The 23,630-nt window shown below is 36.4% G+C and overlaps 1 protein-coding gene across 1 annotated transcript in view; it reads left to right on the top strand.

The window, feature by feature from the left end:
• The window catches only part of TEX11 (testis expressed 11), a gene marked incomplete at both ends in the record, with an annotated part of 320,506 nt that overhangs the window by 142,856 nt on the left and 154,020 nt on the right, over window positions 1-23,630 (top strand). Inside the window, 2 exons of the mRNA XM_082682068.1 lie at window positions 5,763-5,844; window positions 9,378-9,456. Coding sequence (XP_082538194.1) covers window positions 5,763-5,844; window positions 9,378-9,456 — 161 coding nt within the window. The remainder of the gene's footprint in view (window positions 1-5,762; window positions 5,845-9,377; window positions 9,457-23,630) is intronic.

Below are 23,630 nucleotides of genomic sequence, written 5' to 3'. Positions count from 1 at the left end.
CAACAAGGGATTGAACCCACACCCCCTGCATTGGAAGGCGAAGTCTTAACCACTGGACCACCAGGGAAGTCCATGGCCCTACATCTATTTGCCTTAGCCAGATGTCTAAGAGATATCACTCTTTTGGCTACTTCTATTTTGATTTTTCAGCTTTACACATGAGTAGTATAAATTTTTAAAATAAAATTTATTTATTTATTTTGGGCTGTTTTGGGTCTTCGTTGCTGCATGCGGGCTTTCTCTAGTTGCGGCAAGCAGGGACTACTCTTTGTTGTGGTGCACAGGCTTCTCATCATAGTGGCTTCTCTTGCTGTGGACCACGGGCTCTAGGCACGCGGGCTTCAGTAGCTGTGGCACGTGGGCTCCATAGTTGCGGCTCGTGGGCTCTAGAGCACAGGCTTAGTAGTTGTGGCACACGGGCTTAGCTGCTTCGCGGCATGTGGGATCCTCCTGGACCAAGGCTCAAACCTGTGTCCCCAGCATTGGCAGGCGGATTCTTAACCATTGCGCCACCAGGGAAGTCCGAGTAGTATAAATTTGAACTCCATATCTATGTGAAGGTAGAGCCTGTTAAAAAATCCTCCAGACTCCCCTCCCCCCGCATGCGCCAATCATCCAGACAAACATTTCTTTTTGGCCTCATTCAGAGATTTGGCACAAGACAGACAAACTTCCAATACCATTAGATAAAAGAGAAAAAAACCCCCAGGATACTCACCATTCCCATATAGTCCACTTCTCCATGTTTTGATGACTCACTACAATCTTTCTGCTTTTGTTTACTTTTCAGAGTCCTCAGGTTGTTGCTTTGTAGATCCTGTTCAGGGCTTTTAGTTGTAATTAGTGGAGGATATAGACTATAGTTGTCATGCTCCATCTTGGCTGGAACTGGAACAGATAGTAATATTTTTAAAAATTAGTTTTTGAGGAGAAATTAAAATTTGGTAGCCTTATGTTATTCCACAAAGTTGTTTTTGAAAATTTATCAGTACAGTGAAATTGGAAAAGTCTTGGTTGCTTAGGTAAGACACCAAAAGCACAAGAGAAAAAGGAAAATTAGATGATGTCGGGCTTCATTAAAGTTAAAATTTTTGGGACTTCCCTGGTGGCACAGTGGTTAAGAATCTGCCTGCCAATGCAGGGGACATGGGTTCAAGCCCCTGTCTGGGAAGATCGCATGTGCCACAGAGCAACTAAGCCCATGCACCACAACTACTGAGCCTGTGCTCTAGAGCCTGCGAGCCACAACTACTGAGCCCGTGCGCCACAACTACTGAAGCCCATGCGCCTAGAGCCTGTGCTCCGCAACAAGAGAAGCCACCTCAGTGAGAAGCCCGTGCACCACAACGAAGAGTAGCCCCCGCTCGCCGCAACTAGAGAAAGCCTGCGTGCAGCAACGAAGACCCAACACAGCCAAAAATAAATAAATAAATAAATAAATAAATTTAAAATTTTTGCTTCAAATGAAACCATCAGGAAAGTAAAAACACAACCCATGGGGTCCTCCCAAAAGAATGGGAGAAAATAATTGCAAATTATGTATAAGTGTCTGGTATCCAGGATATATTTTTATAAAAACCTCTTACTACTCAGTAGTAAGAAGACAACCCAATTAAAAATGAGCAAAGGATTTGAATAGGTATTTCTCCAAAGAAGGTATACCATAGGCCAATAATAAGAACATGGAAAGATGCTCAATATCACTAATTATCAGGGAAATGCAAATCAGAAGCACAATGAGGGACCACTTCACACTCACTAAAATGACTATATTTTTTTAAATGGACAAAAACAATTATTGGTGTGAATGTGGAATAATTAAAACATTTATACACTGCTGGTGGGAATGGTACAACCACTTTGGAAGACAGTTTGGCAGTTCCTCTAAAAGTTAAACATAGAGATACCATATGACCCAGCAATTCCACTCCTAGGTGTATACTCAAGAGAACTGAAAACATGTGTCCACATAAATACTCGTGCATGAATGTTTATAGCACCACTATTTACAACAGCCAAAATATGGAAACAGCCCATATGTCCATCAATTGATGAACAGATAAAATGTGGTATATCCACACTAAAGAATATTATTTGGCCATAAAAATGAATGTAGTGCTGATACATGGTACAACATTAATGAACCCTGAAAACATTATGCCAATTGAAGAAAACCAGCCACAAAAGAACACATATTGTATCATTCCATTTACATGAAATGTCCCAAATAGGCAAATATATAGATACAGAAAGTAGAATAGTGTTTGCCTGGGTGTTGGGGTGAGGTGGCACTGGAGGGAATAGAGAATGACTATTAAAGGGTACAAGGTTTCTTTTTGTGGTGATGAAACTGTTCTAAAACTGATAAACAACTTTGTGTATATACTAAAACCCATTGAGTTGTGTACTTTATTTTTTAAAAAATATTTATTTATTTAGTTTTGGCTGCATCGTTGTTTTTTAAATCAACTCTTGAGTGCACGTCTTTATTTTGTTTTGATTTTAATTGGAGTGTTCTTTTTTTTTAGAGACAACTTTTTAGAGCAGTTTAAGTTCACAGCAAAATTAAGCAGAAGGTACAGAGATTTCCCATACACATCCTGCCCCTACTCGTGCACAGCCTTCCTAGCTATCAAAGTCCCCACCAAAGTAGTGCGTTTGTTACAACTGATGAGCCTGCATTGACACGTCATTATCACCTGAAGTCCACTGTTTACATTAGAGTTCACTCTTAGTGTTGTATGTTCTCAGGGTTTGGAAAAATGTGTAATGGCATGTATCCATTTATACTTATCATACAGAGTAGTTTCACTGCCCTAGAACTCCTCTGTGCTCCACCTATTCATCCCTCCCTTTCCCCTAACCCTTGCCAACCACTGATCTTTTTACTGACTCTGTAGTTTTGCCTTTTCCACAGTGTTATATAATTGGAATCCTATAGTATGTAGCCTTTTCAGATTGGCTTCTTTCAGTTAGTAATACGCATTTAAGATTCCTCCAAGTCTTTTCATAGCTTGATAGCTCATTTCTTTGTAACTTTGAACAATATTCCATTGTCTGAATGTTCCACAGTTTATTTATCTATTCACCTACTCAAGGATGTCTTGGTTGCTTCCAAGTTTTGGCAATTATGAATAAAATACCATCAGCTGTTTTCCTTTTTCTTTCATTTTTGTGAAAATGTCTGCCAAATACCCATGTTGGAATAACTGAGGTTTGTCTAAAAATGGTATTCCGTGACAAATATGGCTTGTTCAGCTTGCAGTTCAAATAATTACACAAGTGTTTTTTTCCTGGAAACAGCTACCACGGTACTTCAACATGCAGGAAAAATGCTTTATGCATACTTCTCATTTCATCATATTGGATATTAAAAAGACATGAACTGGTACAGCCACTTTGGAAGACAGTTTGGCAATTTCTTACAAAACTAAACATACTTTTACTATGTAGTCCAGTAATTGCACTCCATGCTATTTGCCCAAAGAAGTTGAAAACTTATGTACACACAAAACCTACACATGGTTGTTTATAGCAGCTTTATTCATAATTGCATCGGATCTTAGTTGTGGCACGCAGGATCTTTCATTGCAGCATGCTGGCTTTTTGTTGAAGTATGCGGGCTTCTCTCTAGTTATGGTGTGCGGGCTCAGTAGTTGCGGCACGCAGGCTCTCTAGTTGTGGCGCGCGGGCTCCAGAGCACATGGGCTCTGTAGTTGTAGCACGAGGGCCTAGATGCCCTGCAGCATGTGGGATCTTAGTTCCCCAGCCAGGGATCGAACCCATGTCCCCTACATTGGAAGGCAGATTCTAAACCACTGGACCACCAGCAAAGTCCCAAGTTGTGTACTTTATTATTTTTATTTATTTATTTATTTATTTTAATGTCATGGGTATTTTAAAAATTTATTTATTTATTTAGGGCTGTGTTGGGTCTTTGTTGCTGGGTGCGGGCTTTTCTCTAGTTGCAGTGAGCGGGGGCCACTCTTAATTGCGGTGTGTGGGTCTCTCATTGCAGTGACTTCTTTTGTTGCAGAGCACAGGTTCTAGGTGCACGGGCTTCAGTAGTTGTGGCTCGCTGGCTTAGTTGCTCCACACCATGTGGGATCTTCCCAGACCAGGGCTCAAACCCGTGTCTCCTGCATTGGCAGGTGGATTCTTAACCACTGTGCCATCAGGGAAGTCCTCTGAGTTGTGTACTTTAAATGGGTGAATTGTATGATATGTTTATTATAGCTCATTAAAGCTGTTAACCCCCAAAAAAGTCTTTCAACAGATTTTTTTTTACCTAAAATGATATTTGTAGCTTGAAAAATGGGTAAGATTTCTGAAGGAGAGAATGTAGGAAAAGGAGTAGTTTTATAGAAGCTGAGCCTTAGGAAAGCCTCACAGTAAGGGGCTAGGAAGATAAGAACACCTTAAAGTAGGTAAAATACCCAGTAGATTGGCAAAAACTTAGAGGTCCGATAATTCCAGGTGTTGACAAGGATGTGGAACACTGGGAATTCTCATCCACAGCTGATGTTAGTGTGAAGTGGTATACCACTTTGGAATTGCAAGCATGAGTCCTGCTTTGTTCTATTTCAAGATTTTTTCAGCATCCCTTGCACTTTCATGTGAATTTTGGGGTCAGCCTGTCAATTTCTACAAAGAAACCAGCTGGAAATTTGATTGCATTGAATCTGTAGATCAATTGGGGGATTACTGCTATCTGAACAATATTAAGTTTTCCAATCAGGAATATGGGATGTATTTTTATTTATTTAGGTCTTTAATTTCTTTCAATAATGTTTTGTAGTTTTCAGTATAGAAGTCTTGCCCATATTTTTAAAATTTATTCCTATGTATTTTATTCTTTTTGATGCTATTATAAATGGAATTATTTTCTTAACTTCACTTTTGGATTGTTCATTGCTAATATGTGGAATATGTCTTGAGCCCAAGAGATATTCCAACATGCCCGTTAGGAAAGGTGCTAATGCAATAAGTTATAATTATAATGCAATCTTAGTTTATTCTTTGGACTGATATTATCTTTATTTGCAAATGCTTTTAATACCAGTAGTTACTTTTCCCCTAACTTTCCATTCTTCAGGCATCTCACCCATGAATCGCAGTAATTTTTTGCAGAGCTTGGAGCTAATGAGTACAGTGTTCATGTAGAGATTAATTGACATTGTAGAGAGAAAAATTCTATTCTGTGAACCTAGACTGCACTTTTAATCGTAGACTGCTGTGTAAAGATGTACACTGTCACGCAAAAGTGGTAGCAGGTCCAACTAGCAAGGACTTGGAAAAACCATTCAGAGTACATTGTTATTAATAGTAAATATGATAGGCGTATCCTGTAAGAAAGACAATATGTTTTCTATTTCATTCAGCCATTGTTTGCAAAGGACCTTCGTTGTTATTAAAGTCTCAAAAGAAAACAAACCTAATTGATGTTTGGGGTTTTGCTTACCAAGACAAGAATATGGTCTTAACATTCTCACAGTTTAAGTATTGGCCTTGCCATTAAATGCTTGCCACTCAACAGAAATGTTTACATGTTCTTTTCCTTTTACTATTTCATTTAGATTGAATAAAATACCAGAAAATATCCTCAGGAATAGACCGGATGTTATGATTTGATTTTTTATAATTTTGATTTCCTTTGGTCATGATACATCTTGCTGTGGTTGAATAAAAACAGGCAGTTACTTGAAAATTGTCTTTTACATTTCACAGTGTTAATATCATTGTGATTTCTTTGTTTAAAATAGGAACATTTAACTCCAGGTGGGCTTTCCTTAAAGATGAAAATCCTCTTGAAGTATGAAACAGCTAAAGAAGAATTTCTTGGAGGTAAGTAACATCTCTGTGTGTGAAGAGTACACAATTTTGAAATATTAACACCAATTTGTTGAATGTAAGATTTTTTGTAGTATACTAGCATAGGTATAATTTGATGGTGACTGAGAAGGAAATTGAGCACATAAGATTGTCAGTCAGGAAGAAAAGGAGAAGGAAGAAAGAATAGTAGCAAATTTAACAAGTAGTAAAAAAGAGCTGAATAAAAGCTATCAGTTTTCCTTTAGTCTAGCAGAAAATTGCAGCTGCCCAACCTGCCCACCATGAAGAAAGATAACCTATTGATAGAAAAAGCCTTTGTAATGCTGTGCCATTTATAATTACTTGTATGAATATTGCTATTTGTTTTTCAAAATTCTCAAGGGACTAGAATGTGCACATCACAACATAAACATCCTGATACACAGCTGTGGGTCATTTGGCAAGTGACAACTTTTCTGTGCTTCAGTTTCTTCATCTTTAAAAGAAATGTAATATTAATGTCTACCTCACTGTGTTGTTTTGAGAATCCTATGAGAAAAAGTATGTAAAGCATTTAGTTCCATGCCTGGTACATAGTGTGCAATAAATATTACCTATTATTGTAGTTATTATTATTGTTGTTATTACTACTGTATAGATAAATTAAGTGAGGCATAATATCTCTATGCACACTGGCCCCTTAACAGTATTTCAATTATGTTTAGTCATAAAAATAATTTACTCTAAATTTTTTAATGTATACATGCTTTTTTTTACTGCATAAAAATTTAATTGCATTATAGAGCTGCATTATTTTTACTATATAAAATGATATGTTAGTATAATAACTGATTATCCAGTAAGCAATAAGAATTTATAATAAGTAGGACAGTAATCAGATTTGGAAGTTGCTCTAAATTTAGTGCCAGTTTAGTACTGCTGAAACTTTCTGTGACTTCTAGAATATTAGCCAATCACTAAGAGACCTCAGAAGCTGAAATATATAGAGGATTCTGCATGTCTAGGTAACAGTATCAGCTCAGATATACACAGGTTGAAATTTATTAGGAGCCAGAAAGACAACTCCTCTTTTTTTGCAGTACAGGAATAAACAAACCAACAAACCAATTAAGGGAATAGTCTTACTCAAGCTAATATAATATGGGAAGATCAGAGATTATTGGAGTCACCTAGTTTGAAGTTGATTAATTTTGGACTAGAATTCCCCATTACAGTTTTTTTATCAAAATGTAGAAAAGAAACAGAGTTTAAAATGAAATTATTCTTTATTTCCAGATTGTTTTTACTTAACTTAATCTAGATGCTCATGATAGAGTTGCAACATCAGATTACAAACTAGGAAACTTCATGAATTTAAGTTTTCTATAGTTTAAAATAATAAAGTTATCTTTCACTTTGTATTAAAAGTATATATGGGGACTTCCCTGGGGGTGCAGTGGTTAAGAATCTGCCTGCCAATGCAGAGGACTCGGGTTCGAGCCCTGGCCTGGGAAGATCCCACATGCCCTGAAGCAACTAAGCCCGTGTGCCACAACTACTGAACCTGTGCTCTAGAGCCCGTGAGCCACAGCTGTTGAGCCCACAAGCCAGAGCTACTGAAACCCGCGCCTAGAGCCCGTGTTCCGCAACAAGAGAAGCCACTGCAATGAGAAGCCCACACATCACAATGAAGAGTAGCCCCCACTTGCTGCAACTAGAGAAAGCCCACATGCAGCAACAAAGACCCAATGCAGCCAAAAATTAATTTAAAAAAAAGTATATATGAAACTTGTATGTTTATAATCTCTTCATTTCTTTGCTAATGAAAATACTTCAAGAATGGTCAACCTGGGCTTCCCTGGTGGTACAGTGGTTAAGAATCCACCTGCCAGGGCTTCCCTGGTGGCGCAGTGGTTGAGAGTCCGCCTGCCGATGCAGGGGACACGGGTTCGTGCCCTGGTCCGGGAAGATCCCGCATGCCGCAGAGCGGCTGGGCCTGTGAGCCATGGCCCCTGAGCCTGCACGTCTGGAAGCCTGTGCTCTGCAACGGGAGAGGCCACAACAGTGAGAGGCCCGCGTACCGCAAAAAAAAAAAAAAAAAGAAAGAAAGAAAAAGAATCCACCTGCCAGCGCAGGGGACATGGATTCGAGCCCTGGTCTGGGAAGATCCCACATGCCGTGGAGTAACTAAGCCCGTGTGCCACAACTACTGAGCCTGCGCTCTAGAGCCTGTGAGCCACAACTACTGAAGCCCTCACACCTAGAGCTCATGCTCTGCAACAAAAGAGGCCACCGCAATGGGAAGCCTGTGCACCCACTCGCCACAACTAGAGAAAGCCCATGCACAATAATAAAGACCCAACATAGCCAAAAATAAATAAATAAAATAAATACATTTATTTTTTTTTTTTTAAAAAAAAAGAATGGTCAACCTAAGTGGTATTTTTCATTAGAACTTCACTGGTATTTTTTACAGTAGGAAAAGTAGAAATTAAAAAAAATATATAATTTTTTTATTGTGAAAAGGTATAACATACCCATTAAGGAAGTTTCTGGAAAATAGTAAAAATATCCATTGTCCACCATCCATTGGAATATCAGCTCCTTGGTAGCAGAGATTTTTGTGTGTTTTGTCCACTGCTGGATTCCCAGCACCAAGCACAGTTCCTGGCACAGAGAATACACTCATCAGTTATTTTTTGAATAAATAATCTAAACACAATCACTTCTAGAAATTTGATGATTTATTTACAGTATTTTTCTATATTAATTTGCTTGTTTTACAGAATTGTGACTATATAGTACAGACAGCCTTTGTTTTCCAATTTTGTTTTTTTACTAATCTTATAACCATTTTTCATATTGGTGCATATTCATTTTTTAAATGAAAAACAGTTTTATTTCATATTTAACAGTTTTAATGGTTGCATAGTAATTTATCACTACCCTACAGTGGACACTCAGTATATGTCCTTTTTATTGTTGTTATAATTTATATTGCTTTTAATATCCTGTTCATTACATTTCCCCACATTTATTTCAGATGAATTTTCAGAAGTACAGTTTCTGAAGTAAAGGGAATAATAATAATAGCAACTTTCATTTACTAAATGCTTACTAAGTGCTAGGTCCTTTGCTATGTAATTTACATACATTATCTCACGTAACTCTTTCATCAGCCCTGAGAGATTGGTGATTTGTTCCCCACTTTACAGATGACAAAACTAAGGTGCAGAAAAACTAAGTAACTTGCTTATGGCCATGAAAGTGGAAAGTGGTTTCAAATATGGATCTGTCTGACTTCAGATCCCAAGTTTTTATCCACTGTGTTCTTAGCAGATAGTAGTCAAATTGCTTTTCAAAAAGTTACTTTGCCTGTTTTACTGTACTCTCTCTAGCATTGGATATTATTGCTATATAAAAAGACTTTGGTAAATTGTTAGGCAAGACGTGGTATATGGCAAACATTTAGAAAGTAGATTTTGAACAGAGGAAAATTACTGAAAATAGCTAAGGTTCCTAAAAAGTGAAACTAATTTGATTATTTCCTTTGTTCTATTTGTTAGCTATCATGGAAATACTACATCGTGACATGTCTTTAGACTTTTGTCTGAGCATTGCTAAACTGCTGATGTATCATGAAAGGTATAGAAGAAATGATTTTTTCTTTAAAGACTAACATTTTTCTAAGGTTTCCATTAACATATATTGAATTATATCTGTCTATATCTATATATCTACCTCCCTCCATCCATATTCACAGAGCACAATATTTGCCATTGTGCTAATCAAATTAGAAGATGGAACTGCTTGCTTAAATGATTTAAACAATCCATAGTCAAGTCAATTTTAAAATTTATATTAAAATTTTTTAAAATAAAATGAGAAAGGAGTAAGGTAGGGTTTTATAAAACAGGAGTTGACTAGGTTAACTTGTAGGCCAGTGGCATGTGGAACAGGAAGGCATGTGCAAGTGTAGTTCTGCAAATGATATACCTCTCTGGCTCTATCTTCATGGGATCATTAATGTCAAAAGGGACCTTAATGTACTTGCAGACCTCTTAGTGGTTTTCAGACTTCAGTGTTCATCACAGTTACTGGGGAATCACTTGAAAAGATGCTCAACATCGTTAGCCATCAGGGAAATGCAAATCAAAACCACAATGAGAAGCTGCTTCACACTACTAGGATGGCTGTAATCAAAACGATAGATAATAACAGAAATTGACAAGGATGTGGAAAAATTGTAACCCTCATACACTGCTGGTGGGAATGTGAAATGGTGCAGCCACTTTGGAAACAGCCTGTTAGTTCCTCAATAAGTTAAATAGAGTTACCATATGACCCAGCAGTTCCACTCCTAAATTAAACAGGAAACATGTCCATACAAACACGTGTATATGAATGTTCATAACAGCATTATTTTTAATAATCAGATGTGGAAACAACCAGAATGTCTGTCAACTGATGAAAAGATAAACAAAATGTAGTATACTCATTTGGCAATAAAAAGAAACAGAGTACTGATACATGTTATAACGTGGATGAACCTTAAAAACAAGGTAAGTGAAAGAAGCCAGTCACAAAGACCACATATTGTATCATTCCATTTTTATGATATTTCCAGAACAGGCACATTTATAGAAGCAGATAGTAGATTTGTGGTTGCCTAGGGCTTTGAGAATTGGGGGGATACGGGGAGTAACTACTAATGGGCATGGGGTCTCTCTTTGGCATAATGAAAATGTTCTAAAATTGTATGATGGTTGCACAACTCTGGGAATATACTAAAAAACATTGAATCATATACTTTAAATGGATGAATTGTATGGTATGTGAATTATACCTCAATAAAGCTTATTAAAATATAATCACTAGTGAATGTGGTAAAAACAGAGAGATCAGGCCCTACCTTACTCCAACAAGCCCAGACCTCTGTATTCTATATTAGTCCTCCAGGTGGTTCTGAGAACCACTGTTTTGTTTAATTTTTTAATTTTTAAAATTGAAGTATAGTTGATTTACAATATTATATTAGTGTCAGGTGTACAACATAGTGATTCAATATTTTTATAGATTATACTCCATTTAAAGTTATAAAATACTGACTATATTCCCTGTGGTGTACAATATATCCTTGTAGCTTATTTATTTCATACATAGTAGTTCGTGCCTCTTAATCCCCTACCCCTGTTTGCCACTACCCCCTTCCCTCTCCTCATTGGTAACCACTACTCTGTTTTCTATATGTGTGAGTCTATTTCTGTTTTGTTACATTCATTCATTCTAGTTTTTAGATTCCACATGTAAGTGATAACATACAGTATTGGTCTTTCTATGTCTGACCTATTTCACTAAGCATAATACCCTCTAAGTCCATCTATGTTGTTGCAATGGCAAGATTTCATTCTTTTTTATGGCTGAGTAACATTCCATTTTATATATATACCACATCTTCTTTATCCATTTATCTGTTGATGGGTTGCTTCTGTATCTTGGCAGTTGTAAATAATGCTGCTGTGAACATTGGGGTGCATGTATCTTTTCGAATTAGTGTTTTTGTTTGTTTTGAATATATACCCAGGAGTGGAATTGCTGGATCATATGGTAGTTCTATTTTTAGTTTTTTGAGGAACCTCCATACTGTTTTTCAGTGGCTGCACCAATTTACATTCCCACCAACAGTGCAAGAGGGTTCCCTTTTCTCTACATCCTCACCAACGTTTGTTATTTGTGGTCTTTTTGGTCATAGCCATTCTGACGGGTGTGAGGTGACATCTCAGTGTGGTTTTGATTTGCATTTCTCTGATGATTAGTGATGTTGAGCATATTTCATGTGCCTGTTGGCCATCTGTATATCTTCTTTGGAAAAATGTCTATTCAGGTCCTCTGCCCTTTTTTTAATCAGGTTGTTTGTTTTCTTGATATTGAGTTGTATGAGCTGTTGATGTATTTTGCATCTTAACCCCTATTGGTCATATCATTTGCAAATATTTTCTCCTGTTCAGTAGGTTATCTTTTCATTTTGTTGATGGTTTCCTTTGCTGTGCAAGAGCTTTTACTTAATTAGGTCCCGTTTGTTTATTTTTGCTTCTGTTTCCTTTGCCTTAGGAGACAGATCCAAAAAAATAACTGCTACTATTTATGTCAAAGAGTGTTCTGCCTATATTTTCTTCTAGGAGTTTTATAATTTCCAGTTTAGGTTTAGGTCTTTAATCCATGTTGAATTTATTTTTGTATATTGTCTGAGAAAATGTTCTAATTCCATTCTTTTACATGTAAGCTATCCAGTTTTCCCAGCACCAGTTGTTGAAGAGACTGTCTTTTCTCTGTTGTATATTTTTGCCTCCTTTGTTGTAGATTAATTGACCATAGGTGCGTGGGTTATTTCTGGGCTGTCTATTCTGTTGCATTGATCTGTGTGTCTGTTTGTGCCAATACCATACTGTTTTGATTACTGTAGCTTTGTAGTATAGCCTGAAGTCAGGGAGTGTGATACCTCCAACTTTATTCTTTTTTCTCAAGATTGTTTTGACTGTTTGCAGTCTTTTGTGGTTCCATATAAATTTTAGGATTTTTTGTTCCAGTTCTGTGAAAAATGTCACGGGTATTTTGATAGGGATTGCATTAAATCTGTAGATTGCTTTGGGCAGTATGGACATTTTAACAATGCTCCTAGTGTTCTTATCACTTTAGGAAATTATAAGGGCTGTAGAGGCTCAGTTCTAAGAATCGGGGGCAGAGACCAACATATATTTTCTGTTATCTCATACATATTTCATAAGCTGTTAAGTTTCAACCTGATTGTTACAGCTTATTCTTTTTCAGTTCCGATTTTTGTGAATTTTGATTCTGTCACGCAGTATATTAACTACTCCTCCCAGTTTATGTCATCCTCAGATTTGGTAGGCATGCCCACCTGTCTTCATTTAATTCGGATTAGCACACTTTTTCTTAAAGGACAAGATAGTATATATTTTAGATTTGCGGGCCACAGAGTTTCTGTCACAACTCCTCAACTCTGCCATTATAGTGCAAAAGCAGCCATAGACAATATATAAACAAATGTGGGTGGCTGTGTCCCAATAAAACTCTTTCCCAGTTTCTTTTATTGTGGTAAAATACACATAACTTACTATACTAATCATAAAGTGTACACTTCATTGGTAACGAGTACATTCATATTCTGCAAACATCACCACAGTCCATCTCCAGAACTCTTTTCATCTTGCAAAACTGAAACTCTTTACCCATTAAACAATAAATTCTCTGTTCCCCACTTCTCCCAGTCCTTGGCAACCACCATTCTACTTTTCATCTCTATGAATTTGACTACTCTAGGTACGTTATTTAAGTGGAATCATACAGTATTTGTCTTTTTGTGACTGACTCATTTCACTTAACATAATGTCCTCAAGTTTCACCCATGTTGTAGCATGTGTCAGAATTTTGTTCCATTTTAAGGCTTAAGAATATTCCATTGTGTGTATATGCCACATTTTGCTTATTCATTTATTTACAGATGGAAGATAAAACTTCCATGTTTTAGCCGTTATGACTAATGCTGCTGTGAATGTGGGTGTAAAAATATTTCTTTGAGAACATGCTTTCGATTCTTTTGGTTATATGCCCAGAAGTGGAACTGCTGGATAATGTAATTCTATTTTTAATTTTTTGAGGAACTGTCATACTGTTTTCACAGTGGATGTACCATTTTGCATTCCCACTAGCAGTACACTAGAGTTCTAATTTCTCTACATTCTCATCAACTTTTTTAAAAAAATATATTAGTAGCTATCCTAATGAGTGTGAGGTGGTATCATGTAGTTTTGATTTGCATTTCCTTAATGACTAGTCATGTTGACCATCTTTTCATGTCATTTTTGGCCATTTGTATATCTTCTTTGGAGAAATGTCTGTTTTAGTCCTCTGCCTGTTTTTTAATCAAGTCGTTTGGTGTTTAATGTTGAGTTTTAGGAGTTCTCTATGTATTCTGGATATCAATCCCTTATCATATAAATCATTTGCAAATATTTTCTTCCATTCTTTGGGTTGCCTTTTTACTCTATTGATAGTGCCTTCTGATGCAAAATACTTAAAATTTTTCATAAAATCCAATTTGTGGGGTTTTTTTGTTTGTTTCCTGTTCTTTTGTTGTCATATCTAAGAAATCATTAACAAATCCAATGACTTGAAGATTTTCCCCTTTGTTTTCTTCTAGGAGTTTTATAGTTTTAGGTCTTAACATTTAGGTCGTGGATCTATTTTGAGTTAATTTTTGTACATGGTGTAAAGTAAGGGTCCAACTTCATTCTTTTGCATGTGATACTGGTTTTCTCAGTATCATTTGTTGAGAAGACTGTCTTTTCCCCATTGAATGGTCTTGGCACTCTTGTCAAAAATCATTTGAATATGTATGTGAGTTTATTTCTGTGTATTCTGTTCTCTTCCATTGCTTTTTTTTTAAACTGTTATTTTGTAGTAAGTTTTGAAATCAGTTAATATGAGTTCTCCAGCTTTGTTCTTTTTCAGAATCATTTTGATTCTTCACAGTTCCTTGAGATTACATATGAATTTTAGGATGAATTGTTCTATTTCTTCAAAAAAATCATTGGGATTTTGATAGGGACTTCATTTAATCTGTAGATCACTTTGGATAGTATTGGCATCTTAACAATACTGTCTTCCAATTCATGAACGTGGAATTTCTTTCCTTTTATTTATGTGTCCTCTAATTTTGTTTAGAAATGTCTTGCAGATTTTATCATACAAGTCCTTCACTTCCTTGGTTAAGTTAATGCTTAAGTATTTTTTATGCTATTGTATATGAGATTGTTTTCTTAATTTTCTTTTCAGATTGTTTATCATCTGTATATAGAAATGCAACTGATTTTTGCATGTTGACTTTGTGTCCTGCTACTTCGTTGAATTCACTTAGTAGTTTTAATAGGTTTTTTTGTGGAATCTTTAGGGTTTTTTACATATAAGATCATAATCATCTATGAACAAAGATAATTTTACTTCTTCCCTTCCAATTTGAATGGATGGCTTTTATTTCTTTTCCTTGCTTTATTTCTCTGGCTAGGATGTCCAATACTATGTTGAACAAAAGTGGCTAAGGCAGGCCTCCATGCCTTGTTCCTGATCTTAGAGGAAAAAGTTTCAGCCTTTCACTGTTGAGTATGATGTTCACTATGGGTTTTTCCAATATGGCTTTTTAAAAAAAAGTTTATTTCCTTCCTTCCTTCCTTCCTTCCTTCCTTCCTTCCTCCCTCCCTCCCTCCCTCCCTCCCTCCCTCCCTCCCTTTCTCTCTCTTTCTTTCTTGGCTGCATTGGGTCTTAGTTGTGGCATGCAGGATCTGCGTTGAGGCATGCGAGATCCTTGTGTTGCGGCACATGGGCACTTTGTTGTGGTGTGCAGAGCTTCTCTCTAGTTGTGGGGTGCGGGTTTTTCTGTCTCTAGTGCGGGCTTCAGAGCTCATGGGCTCTGTAGTTTGTGGCACGTGGGCTCTCTCGTTGAGGTGTGCGAGCTCAGTAGTTGTGGCACGTGGGCTTAGTTGCCCTGTGGCACATGGGATCTTAGTTCACTGACCAGGGGTTGAACCTGTGTTCCCTGCATTGGAAGGCGGATTCTTTACCACTGGACCACCAGGGAATTTCCACATATGGCTTTTATTATGTTGAGGTAGTTTCCTACCCTTAGCTTGTTGTGTGTGTTTATTATGAAAGGGTGTTGAATTTTTCAGATGATTCTTCTGCATTTGTTGAGATGATCATGTGATTTTTATCTTTCATCCTGTTAATGTGGTATATAACATTTACTGATTTTTGTATTTTGAACCATCTTTACATCCCAGGAATAAGTCCCACTTGGTCATGGTGTATGATCTTTTTAATATGCTGTTGAATTTGGTTTGGTGGTATTTTGTTGAGGATTTTTACACTATATTCATCAGTGATATTGGCCTGTTGTTTTCTTTTCTCATAGTGTCTTTTTCTGTTTTTGTATCAGGGTAATGCTGGCATCATAAAATAAGTATGGAAGTGTTCCTTCCTCTTCAATTTTTTGGAAGAGTTTGAGAAGAATTGCCATTAATTTTTCTTTAAATATTTGGTAGAATTTATGAGTGAAGCCATCAGATCCTGGGCTTTTCTATGTTAGAAGGTTTTTGATTACTGCTTCAATCTCTTTACTAGTTATACGTCTGTCAGGTTTTCTATTTCTTCATGATTCAGGCTTGGTACATGATATATTTCTAGGAATTCATGCATTTATTTCTTCTAGATTATCTAATTTATTAGTGTATAAGTTTTAGTAGTGGTCTTTTATAATCCTTTTGATTTCTGTGGCATCAGTCCTAATGTCTCCTCTTTCATCTCTGATTTTATTTATTTGAGTCTTCTTGCTTTTTTTCTTAGTTAACTATCTAGCTAAAGGTTTGTCAGTTTTATCATTTAAAAAACCCAACTCTTAGTTTCATTGAGTATTTTATTGTTTTTTTCTGGCCTCTATTTCATTTATTTCTGCTCTAATTTTATTATTTCCTCCCTTCTGCTAGCTTTTGGTTTAGTTCTTCTCCTCATTCCCTAAGTTCTAAAGTTAGGTGGTTGATTTGAGACTTTTCTTGTTTTAATGTAAGCTTTTATAGTTATAAATTTCTCCCATAGCGCTGCTTTTTCTGTGTCCCATAAGTCTTGGTATGTTGTGTTTCCATTTTTATTCTTCCCTAAGTATTTTCTAATCTCCCTTGTGATTTCTTCTTTGATTCATTGGTTGCTTAAGGCTTGTTTAATTTCTACAGTTTCTGAATTTTCCAGACTTCAAGACTGAGAAACTTATCCCCCCAATACTACATTCAAAAGGAATTTATCACATAAGAGTGAGTTTGCAAATCAGTGGACCTATGACCTGGGTATGACCACAGATGTGTTGCATAGGGATGCATTAATTGCCAGCATTTAACAATTTCACATAAAAATTTGGATTTTTGAGTTCTCTTGAAAAACTTGAAAAAAATCTGGAAACACTTGGTTAATATTCCCACTAAGCAATAATCAGTTGGAACCAAGTGGCAGTTGTTACCTTCAGACGTGGGACATGTATTCTCCAGTTTGACATAGTCCCCACAATGCCTTATTTTCTCCCATATCCTGTGTGTCAGGTTGTCATTTATCATCTTCTTTGTGTCATTATTCTTATAGCAGATATAAGAGGAAAATAAATGTCCATGGCATCCACATCTCTATCAAAAGTGAGGGAATGAAAGCTAGACTGAAAGGAAATTAAAAAATATTCCTGTGTTTAATATGCAAAGAAGTGTGTTGGTATCAAATGAGTACAACTTAATAGCTCATTATGAAATGAAATAAAGTAGAAATTGTGGCTAGTACACACAAAAGCAATGTAATGAAAACTTATCAAATTCAATAACAGGACTGAAATTTCAACCAGGTTTATTTTGGAAAGTTAATAAAATAAGCTATCCTATTGTAAAATGCAGTTATATAGTTTTATATTAAGGAAAACAATTGCCCAGGCGTTAAACCCTTTTAAAGATGACAAGTTTACAAAAGTGCGTCTACTGAGTGAGTCATAAAATGTATTCTTAAGTTTCAGGTGTAAATCTAACCAGAAATGCTGTTGTTTGGCATGTTGAAGGTATGACTGATAATTTATTAGACAGGTTGCTTTAAAAGAGTTATTTGTGGTATTTCTGTTGCATGGACATATGTAATACTGCATAGTAAAGTATATTGTGGTGTCAATGAAAATTTTGATAAGACAGAACTTTTGAACATAGTACCTGTGTCGTATAAGTTTAATGTAGATTGATCAAAACAATTTGTGTGTGACTACAGGAGATATTTCTGCAATGGTTAGTTATTAGGATAAATCTTGATTTGGAACTTAAATCCAAGGTGGAAGTATTTTTTAAGAATATAAGACAAGTCTGTTAATTGTATAATTTACCAGGAAACACTGTGCTAAAAAGCTAAAAATGAAACATGTGGATGTAGTAATAACACATGTATGCTGGATATTCTTCTGTGGCTTCAAAAGAGATTATTCCTTTGCTGGATGAATTTGATGCACAGTAGAGTAGTTGCCTCTACTTCTTGGAACTTAAGGGGCTTAGTTGGATGTGGTGCTGTCACATGTTGGGTTACCCTAGAAGTGGATTTTAAAGATGGAGATTAGTGTACAGATAATTTATTAAGGGGTGGTCTCAGGATCAGCACCTATGAGGGAAAGGAAAGGAGGCAGGGCTAGGTAAAGGGAGAAGTTGGGCTGATGTAAAGTCACCATAAGGCTTCAGCTTTACCCCATGGGATGCTCTGAAGCTGGGATGGCCATTCAGAATTGTCCTCAGTTAGGGTGAGAAAACCAGGTCTAGCCCAGTGTTTACTAGTCATTGGATGCCAGCTGCCTTGGGAAGGGAGCATAACCTTGGATGAGGTAGCTCTCTTCAGCCTAGGTAATTCCTAAAGAGCAACCTGGAAATAAATATTTTAGTGTTGAAGGGAAAATCTGGGTGATGCAGCACAGCATTCATGACAGGTGCTAAAGAGATCTTTTTGAACTGTTGAAAGAATTAAACTTATGTCATCTATGGGAAACACCCCTGCCTCAGCTCAAAGACTTGACCTCTGTGGTGAATATGACAACTCATGTAAACACTCTGAATCTCTCTACAAATGCAGTAAATAAATGAATGTAAGTTTAAATTCACATGTTCTTAGGGAAGTCGTTTCTTTGGGAAACTCATTTAGTAGGGACTAATCTGACTCACTTTTCTATGCTGAAATTGATTTCCAAAGATGGAAGTGATTACCTGAACTACATACTCAAAGTTTTAGACTTGAAGATTGAATTCTTAAGAATATGTTTTCTGATTTCCAACATTATAATAGTGAAAAATATTGTTTATTTTGCCTTTCTCAAGTAATATTACTAATGTGAATAAAGAACTACAAATTGACCTTCACTATACTGTGGTACAAAATTCTAATTAGACAAATATGGAATATCAGATGTAGTAGACATTTACTGCTTTTGGTCAGTCATCACTCATTCATCTACTTTCTTATTGATAACATTATCCAAATTTCCATTTAGGTATCTACTTCTTCCCTATCAGTATGCATGGACATTGACATATTGGTGTAGAAGAAAAAGTTTCAGTTTTCTGTTTCCAAATCAAGAAGATAATCAGTTTCAAAAGGAAAATTTGATAAATTAAGTGTTTATATTTTTAGATTTCAAATTTAAAATATAGCTTCTATTTTTTACAGGTTTGTACTATGTTAGCATGCTTGTACTATCATTCAGTTAATAATAAAGCTTGATTACATATCTGGCAGGTTTTTGTTTTAACATCTTTATTGGAGTATAATTGCTTTACAATGGTGTGTTAGTTTCTGCTGTATAACAAAGTGAATCAGCTATATGTATACATACATCCCCATATCTCCTCCCTCTTGCATCTCCCTCCCACCCTACCTATCCCACTCCTCTAGGTGGGCACAAAGCACTGAGCTGATCTCCCTGTGCTATGCGGCTGTTTCCCACTAGCTATCTGTTTTACATTAGGTAGTCTCTATATATCCATGCCAATCTCTCACTTCATCCCAGCTTCCCCTTCCCCTCCCCGAGTCCTCAAGTCCATTCTCTACATCTGCATCTTTATTCCTGTCCCGCCCCTAGGTTCTTCAAAATGATGTTTGTTTGTTTTTTTAGATTCCATATATATGTGTTAGCATATGGTATTGTTTTTTCTCTTTCAGACTTACTTCACTCTGTATGACACACTCGAGGTCTATCCACCTCAATACAAATAACTCAATTTTGTTTCTTTTTATGGCTGAGTAATATTCCATTATATATATGTACCACATCTTCTTTATCCATTTATCTGTCAGTGGGCAGTTAGATTGCTTCCATGTCCTGGCTATTGTAAATAGTGCTGCAGTGAACATTGTGGTACGTGACTCTTTTTTATTTGAACATTGTGGTACATGACTCTTTTTTTTTTTTTGGCGGTATGCGGGCCTCTCACTGCTGTGCTCTCTCCCATTGCGGAGCACAGGCTCCGGATGTGCAGGCTCAGCGGCCATGGCTCATGGGCCCAGCTGCTCCGCGGCACATGGGATCCTCCCGGACCAGGGCACGAACCCATGTCCCCTGCATCGGCAGGCGGACTCTCAACCACTGCACCACCAGGGAAGCCTTACGTGACTCTTTTGAATTATGGTTTTCTCAGGTTATATGCCCAGGAGTGGGATTGCTGGATCATATGGTAGCTCTGTTTTCTGTTTTTTAAGGATCCTCCATACTGTTCTCCATAGTGGCTGTACCAGTTTACATTCCCACTAGCAGTGTAGGAGGGTTCCCTTTTAGGCACATCCTCTCCAGCATTTATTACTTGTAGACTTTTTGATGATGGCCATTTGGACTGGTGTGAGGTGATACCTCATTGTAGTTTTGATTTTCATTTTTCTAATAATTAGTGATGTTGAGCATCTTTTCATGTGGTTTTTAGCCATCTGTATGTTTTACTTGGAGAAATGTCTATTTAGATCTTCCACCCATTTTTTGATTGGGTAGTTTGTTTTTCTTATGTTGAGCTGTGTGAGCTGTTTGTATATTTTGGAGATGAATCCCTTGTCAGTTGCTTTGTTTTCAAATATTTTCTCCCATTCTGAGAGTTGTCTTTTCGTTTTGTTTATGGTTTCCTTTGCTGTGCAAAAGCTTTTAAGTTTAATAAGATCACATTTGTTTATTTTTGTTTTTATTTTCATTACTCTAGGAGGTGGATCAAAAAAGATCTTGCTACTATCTATGTCAAAGAGTCTTCTGCCTATGTTTTCCTCTAAGAATTTTATAGTATCCAGCCTTACATTTAGGTCTTTAATCCATTTTGATTTTATTTTTGTGTACAGTGTTAGCAAAAGTTCTAATTTCATTCTTTTACATATAGCTGTCCAGTTTTCCCAGCACCACTTATTGGAGAGACTGTCTTTTCTCCATTGTATATTCTTATCTCCTCTTTCATAGATTTGGTGACCATAAGTGCATGGATTTATCTCTGGACTTTTATCCTATTCCATTAATCTATATCTCTGTTTTTGTGCCAGTACCATACTGTCTTGATTACTGTAGCTTTGTAGTGTAGTGTGAAGTCGGGGAGCCTGATTCCTCCAGCTCCGTTTTTCGTTCTCAAGATTGCTTTGGCTCTTTGGGGTCTTTTGTGTTTCCAACAAATTGTGAAATTTTTTGTTCTCTTTCTGTGAAAAATGCCATTGGTAGTTTGATAGGGATTGCATTGAATCTGTAGATTGCTTTGGGTAGTAGAGTCATTTTCACAATGTTATTCTTCCAATCCAAGAACATGGTATATTTCTCCATCTGTGTCACCTTGATTTCTTTCATCAGTATCTTATAGTTTTCTGAGTACAGGTCTTTTGCCTCTTTAAGTACGTTTATTCATAGGTATTTTATTCTTTTTGTTGCAGTGGTAAATGGGGTTGTTTCCTTAATCTCTCTTTCTGATCTTTCACTGTTAGTGTATAGGAATGCAAGAGATTTCTGTGTATGAGTTTTCTATTGTGAAACTTTGCCAAATTCATTAATGAACTCTAGTAGTTTTCTAGTAGCATCTTTAGGATTTTTCTATGTATAGTATCATGTCATCTGCAAACAGTGACAGTTTTACTTCTTCTTTTCCAATTTAGATTCCTTTTATTTCTTCTTCTTCTCTGATAGCCATGGCTAGGACTTCCAAAACTATGTTGAATAGAAGTGGCAAGAGTGGACCTCCTTATTACTGATCTTAGAGGAAATGCTTTCACCTTTTCACCATTGAGAATGATGTTGGCTGTGGGTTTGTCATATATGTCCTTTATTATGTTGAGGTGGGTTCCCTCTAAGCCCACTTTCTGGACAACACTATGAGATTAGAAATCAGTTACAGGAAAAAAAACTGAAAAACCACAAACCCATGGAGGCTAACAGTATGTTACTACGTATTCAATGGATCACTGAAGAAAGAAATCAAAGAGGATATCAAAAAATACCTAGAGACAAACAACAATGAAAACACAGCAATCTAAAACCTATAGGACACTGCAAAAGCAGTTCTAAGAGAGAAGTTTATAGCAATACAATCTTACTTCAAGAAACAAGAAAAATCTCAAATAAACCACCTATCTTCACACCTATAGCAACCAGAGAAAGAAGACAAACAAAACCCAAAGTTAGTAGAAGGAAAGAAATCATAAAGATCACAGCAGAAATAAATGAAATAGAGATGAAGACAATAACAGCAACGATTAATGAAACTGAAAGCTGGTTCTTTGAGAAGATGAACAAAATTTATAAACCTTTAGCTGGACTCATCAAGAAAAAGAGGGAGAGGAATTAAATCAATAAAATTAGAAATGAAAAAGGAAATGTTATAACAGATACCACAGAAATACAAAGGATCATGAGAGATTACTACAAGCAACTATATGCCAATAAAATGGACAACCAGAAGAAATGGACAAATTCTTAGAAAGATACAACCGTCCAGGTCTGAGCCAGGAAGAAATAGAAAATATGAACAGACCAGTCACAAGTACTGAAATTGAAGCTGTGATTAAAAGTCTTAAAACAAACAAAAGTCCAAGATCAGATGGCTTCACAGGCGAATTCTATGAGACATTTATAGAAGAGTTAACACCTACTCTTCTGAAACTCTTCCAAAAATTTGCAGAGGAAGGAACACTCCCAAGCTCATTTTATGAGGCCATCATCACCCTGATACCAAAATGAGACAAAGATATCCCCAAAAAAGGAAATTACAGGCCAGTATCACTGATGAATAGAGATGCTAAAATCCTCAACAAAATACTAGCACACTGAATCCAACAACACATTAAAAGGATCATACACCTTGATCAAGTGGGATTTATCTCAGGGATGCAAGGATTCGTCAGTATATGCAAATCAATCAGTGTGATACACCACATTAACAAATTGAAGAATAAAAACCATATGATCATTTCAGTAGATGCAGAAAAGCTCAACACCGATTTGTGATATTTTCATTTTTTAATTAAAAATTTTTTGAAGTTTTAAATTGTGGTAAAATATACAAAGCATAAAACATACCATGTTAACTGTTTTTAAGTGTACAGTTCATCGGTGTTAAGTACATTCACATTGTTAAGTTTGTTACAATTAACATTCATAGTGTTAAGTATGTTAACCAAACTCCAGAGCTATTTTCGTCTTGCACATTTAAAACTTTGCACCCATTAAGCAGCAAGTCCCTATTCTCCCCTTTCCCAGTCCCTGGCATACACCGTTCTACTTGCCGTCTCTATTAATTTGACTACTGTAAGTACCTCATATTAGTGAGATCATACACTATTTTTCCTTTTGTTACTATTTCATTTAGCATAGTGTCCTCAAGGTTCATCAGTGTTGTAGCATGTGTCAGAATTTCCTCCTTCTGAAAGGCTGAATAACATTCCACTGTGTGTATATACTGCATTTTTTTTAATCCATTCGTCCATCGATGGAGACTTGTATTACTTGCACCTTTTGGCTATCGTGAATAATACTGCTATGCGAGTGGGTGTAAAAATATTTCTTTGAGACCCTGCGTTCAGTTATTTTGGGTTTATACCCAGAAGTAGAATTAGTAGATCATATGGAAATTCTGTTTTTAATTTTTTAAAGGAATCACCATACTGTTTTCCATAGTAGTTGCACCATTTTACATTCCCAGCAACAGTGCACAGGTTTCCAGTATTCCCACATTCTTGCCAACACT

Source organism: Grampus griseus (assembly GCF_964374135.1).
Source record: "Grampus griseus genome assembly, chromosome: X".
NCBI classification, from domain to species: domain Eukaryota; kingdom Metazoa; phylum Chordata; class Mammalia; order Artiodactyla; family Delphinidae; genus Grampus; species Grampus griseus.
The sequence above is the reverse complement of the archived record's forward strand: the minus strand, read 5'-3'. Positions and strand labels throughout refer to the sequence as shown.